General features: G+C 41.0%; 1 protein-coding gene across 1 annotated transcript in view; it reads right to left on the bottom strand.

The window, feature by feature from the left end:
- Positions 1-3997: 3997 nt before the first annotated feature.
- LOC143036338 (serine/threonine-protein kinase Chk1-like) overlaps positions 3998-5000 on the bottom strand; it is a 1041-nt gene continuing 38 nt past the window's right edge. The window contains exon 1 of the mRNA XM_076203586.1: positions 3998-5000. This exon is cut by the window's right edge and continues 38 nt beyond it. Coding sequence (XP_076059701.1) covers positions 3998-5000 — 1003 coding nt within the window.

The raw sequence follows: 5000 nt of genomic DNA, 5'->3' as shown, positions 1-5000 counted from the left end.
TATATTTATCTATCTATTTACTTTTATTTATTTGTTTATTTATTCATTTGTAATCAATCAATTTGTTTTTTAATTGTTAATCTCAACCTGGTCACCGATTTCTTAAATGTATAATTTTGAGTTCTTTTACTACAGTAAGGTTCTCCGTTGTGAATAGAATCACCCAACGACAGTTGAAATGAGCAGTCATGTTCTCTGGGGGAAGTTAGGTGTAGCGTGCCTCTGGTCCTTAGGGGTGTCTTTAAAACTCGAAACCTATTGACAACATAAAATAGAGTCTGTGTCCCTTTCTCTTATGAGTGTAGAATTGGGCTGTTTACTATAGAAAGCTTGTTTTGAGATGATGTTGTCTAACGTCACAAATCTCCTCTATCGGGAGGACACGACACGAACTTCGCCGGTGGCAGGGTTCGAACCACCATCCCCTCGACCTTCGCCTCGAGTAACGACCCCTAAACTCGTTCGGTCAGCAAAATTCCTTGCCTTGTGATATTTGTGCTACATTTGTGATAAATAGGTTTAAGATGGAAGTAGTTAGGAATTGGTTAACTAGTTGAGTAGTTAACGAAAGGAAGAGTCTTAGTAACCATGTAGTGAGCGCTTAAACAATTGGTTGACTTAAGAGAAGACCAGATAAATTATGGATAGGGAGGACAGGTGGTAAGTGACATGGAACTGCCTAGCGTAGGCTTCATAGTCTCTTTCAGTCTTCTCCGTTTTTATGTTCTTACGTGTAAGAACTAGTGAGGGGATGTTGGGGCTATGTTCTTATAAGTGTGATGTTTGGATGTTATGGTTCGGTTGACTGTGAATAAGGACGATTTATTGTTGAAATCTCATGCTTGGTGTTGGGAAGTTGAGGAACTTACGCCAGGAGGCGCTGAGTAGCTGCGACAGAAGCCGTCACCTTTGCCCTGATATGGTCTTCAGGGACTATTGGGACAGGTAACAACCAGTCATTGCTGTGAATTGGAGAGAAGTATGGGATTCGAACCCGCAACTAATCGAATACGAGACCGGAACTCTTCCGTTTAAGCCACCAGATTCATATGGGAGGTCATGTGTAACCAGGTAGATCTGATGATAGTATGACATCCTGGTGAAGATGTGGAGACATCCCACATTAAACTCTCGGACTCTACAATGAGTGAGCTATGCCTCACTGCTTTGTGTTTGACTCAAGGAATGCGAGTCCTCATCACTGAGATGGAGGAAGAATGAGTCACTTCTCTTATTAAAAGAAAAGGACCATCTCGAGTATTTCAGAGTTTATTCAATTTGCACAAGGAAAAAGAAAATGCATATAATGATAAAAATAGCAGTAGTAACAATATTAAAACTGACGATACTACTACTACTACTACTATTTTTTTTATACGACCTCCATCCTATTGGAACTGTGTGGTGGAAGCAGCAGGGTCTGTCTACTACTACTATACTACTACTACTACTACTATACTACTACTACTATACTACTACTACTACTACAGAAAAATCAAACAAGTAAATAGATAAATATAAATAAAAAAGTAAAATAAATAATATCAGTAAAGAAAGAATAAGACAAAATGAATAATTTGTGGCCAATTTGCAACAGATTTTGATTGCCCTCATCATATCGTCTTCACAACTTGGGTTGACAGCTTCTGAGTTGCATAAATGATGAACGTTTCCTGGCTGCTCGATGCTGCTTAATTTCTCCAACTTCTGGACTGGTGAGGGCCATTTGCCTGGCACTGTGGCACTTCTCTCGACTTATCTGGCACCGAAATTGGCATCGTCGGGTTCTGATCGATGATAATGAATAAATCTAATGAGTGTAGGGTGCGACGCAGAAACCTTTACATTAATGTGACGGTAGGCCGGCAGGTATGAATGTAGATAACTGGGTAGGTAGATAGCTGGGTAGAGAGGCAGGTAGGTAGCGAGGCAGTTAGGCTGGTAGACAACTAGGCAGATAGGAAGGTACATAAAGAGGCACGTAGATTACTACGGAGATAGGTAGATAATTAGGTAGACATGAAGGCATATGAAGCAGACAGTAAAACAATGTTTTCTGTAAATAGATATATAGATTGACAGACATATTGATTGATAAAACCCATACAGGCACATTAAAGGTAGAATGGTTGATGTATGATAAACAGATAGAATGATGTACAGAAGAACAGGCAGAAACACGGACAGAAAGATAACACATACAAAAACCAGACATACAGACAAAAAAAAAAAAAAAACACAGACAAGAGTGCTGAAGACAGAACAAGAAAAATATCGGACCTACAATCCATCACCTCTCGGTGTCTCTAATACATCAATTGAAGTGATTAGTTTGTTTGGATCTTCGTGTTTTTCCTCGAGACGAACCCATGCAATCTTCAGTAGCAGTAACGGAGGTTGTTTTCGTACGGTGAGGAGGGTTCTGTTCCAAGAAGTTGCTCATGTATAAAGTAGATGTGGGGGTAAAGTGTGTGTGTGTGTGTGTGTGTGTGTGTGTGTGTGTGTGTGTGTGTGTGTGTGTGTGTGTGTGTGTGTGTGTGTGTGTGTGTGTGTGTGTGTGTGTGTGTGTGTGTGTGTGTGTGTGTGTGTGTGTGTGTGTATACAGGGTGTTCGGATTAAATTTGACACTTTTTCGAAAAGGAAATAAAAACGTCATATCTTGGCCAAAAATTTATGTATTCTCGAAATTAAAAGAGTGTCTCTTAGAGGATCCTTTGCCAAATACACCTCACTGAAAGAAGCTGCCCTGAGCTTCCTCCGCTGCCTGTAGGCGGACATGAACCTCCAGCACGCGGCCTTCACGTCCTACGTTAGACGCCTGGCAATCAGCTCGTCCTTAAATATCGACCGATTACCTTGCTATCAAATCTATATAAAGTATTCTCCAAGATCCTTAAAAATAGACTAATTCAAGTTTTAGATGGAAACCAACCGAGAGAACAGGCAGGTTTTAGAAGCGGATATTCTACTCTGGACCATTTGCAGGCGATGAACCAACTAATCGAGAAAACGACAGAATACAATATACCTCTCTATTTAGCTTTTGCGAGTTACGTGATGGGCTTTGACTAGGTAGAACAAATAGCCATAATAAACTCGCTACGTAAGCAGGGTTTAAACGAACAGATCGTAAGGGTTCTAGGAAAGATTTATGCGAAAGGTACCGCTGTCATTCTGCTAAGAACGGAAATTCACTTGGTTGCAGAAAGAATCAACACTCTTCATTTTAAGTATTGATATAATCAACTGTGTGTTTCATTATTACCTTTACTGATGTAAAAAGTCTCGCACAAAAAAGGGGGTTACAAAAACTCGCCACGTTAAACCGTGAAGGCTCCTTATGGAATTTAGAATAACAAATGGCCCTATGAGTACTCGCTCCCCAACCTCAAAAACTTTGGCAAATGTAGCGGAAAAAGAAGATAAGAGCAAAGAAAGTAAACTGGCAGGGGACCCGGGAGGAAGACCCAGACATAGAAGAAACCGAATGAACCAAAACGAACGAACGAGAGAGAGAGAGAGAGAGAGAGAGAGAGAGAGAGAGAGAGAGAGAGAGAGAGAGAGAGAGAGAGAGAGATAAAGAGAGAGAGAGAGAGAGCTGGAAGACGGAAAAGAGAGAATACGTGTAATGGATTCGAGGAAGAGATAGTAATGTAAGAAATAATTCCGGAGGAAGAATTATAATAACGATAATGATGTCTGCTGTCAGACAATTTTATTCAGCTGAGGGAAATATCCCATTAGAAAAGTATTCTGCCAAATGTTCCAGGCAGTAATTTTGTAAAACTTAATTTGTTCATCATAATTCGGTTTAATATGATTCAAGTTTATCGATAGCATAAAACTATTTTGCTAAATATTTCAGGCAGCAGTTTTGTAAAACTTAATTTGCTCATCAGAATTCGTTTTGATATAGTTCAAATCTATCGAGTGTATGAAAGTATTTATAAAACTTTTTTTCATAATATTTTGTAATTTCTTGAAATGATTTAACGCATCAGCCTTGAATCCAGGCATTTTGTTCGATGCTTGTGAGTGTTGCTCGATCCTCAGGAGATGGAACGAGAATTTTTTCCAAAAGTCCGAAAGTATCATTGGAGATCTCTCTCCAGAAATTTTCTTCCTGCATTTGGGAAGTCCTCTTCAATTGAAGTGAGGTCGACCAGACCTCAAAGTCTAGGTCTGTGATGAGAGCCCTTCGCCAAGGATTCCGACCAGTGAGAAGCTTGAAGAGAATGATTCCACATGACCAAACATCGGCCTGTTCTCCCTTGTAATGTCTCTTGAAGACCTCGGGAGCTGTGTAGGCCATAGTTCCGCACTCGAAGGTAAGGTATTTGCCCTCCTCGAACTCGCAAGCGAGACCGAAGTCGCCGATCTTAACAACGTCGGAAGCCGACAGAAGAAGATTCTCGGGCTTGAGGTCTCGGTGAGTGATTTTGAGCGAGTGGAGGTATCGAACTCCTGTGATGAGGTGGACGAAGTAGCCACGAGCGGTGTCTTCGGGCACTTCTTTGGCACCGATCTTGTCGTGCATTGTGCCACCGCTGGCATACTCGAGGTAAATGTAAATGTATTCCTGATGAACAGTTTCGCCAAAGAAGCCGATAATGTTCTCGTGATCGAGTTTCTTATGAATATCGACTTCTCGTTGTTGGCTTTGAATGTGGTTGATTTTGACCGACTTCCTTGCGCAGAGAAGACTTGAAGATGTGTCTTCTACAAGGTGAACGGATCCAAAACCTCCTTTTCCAAGAAATTTAACTTCATTCCATGAAGTTCGGAAATCGTTATCATCGGAAGTCCGAAGTTTCTTATTTAGATGCAAAACTTCATTTTGGGACTCTGAGCATCTGCGTTTGTTGATGGGGGTTTCAACGTTCTTCAATTCTTCTTCGATGTTGAAGAGGATTACTGTGTCTGCTACTGCGAGTTCGGAATCCTTGGCGAAGTCCCTTGAAGTCCTGTGTCCTACGCTGAAATCAGCCACCAGCTCTTCA

The sequence above is a fragment of the Oratosquilla oratoria genome, chromosome 20, assembly GCF_046742065.1.
Source record: "Oratosquilla oratoria isolate Oo_2021 chromosome 20, ASM4674206v1, whole genome shotgun sequence".
Taxonomy (NCBI): domain Eukaryota; kingdom Metazoa; phylum Arthropoda; class Malacostraca; order Stomatopoda; family Squillidae; genus Oratosquilla; species Oratosquilla oratoria.
This window is presented reverse-complemented; position numbering and strand designations above follow the sequence as displayed.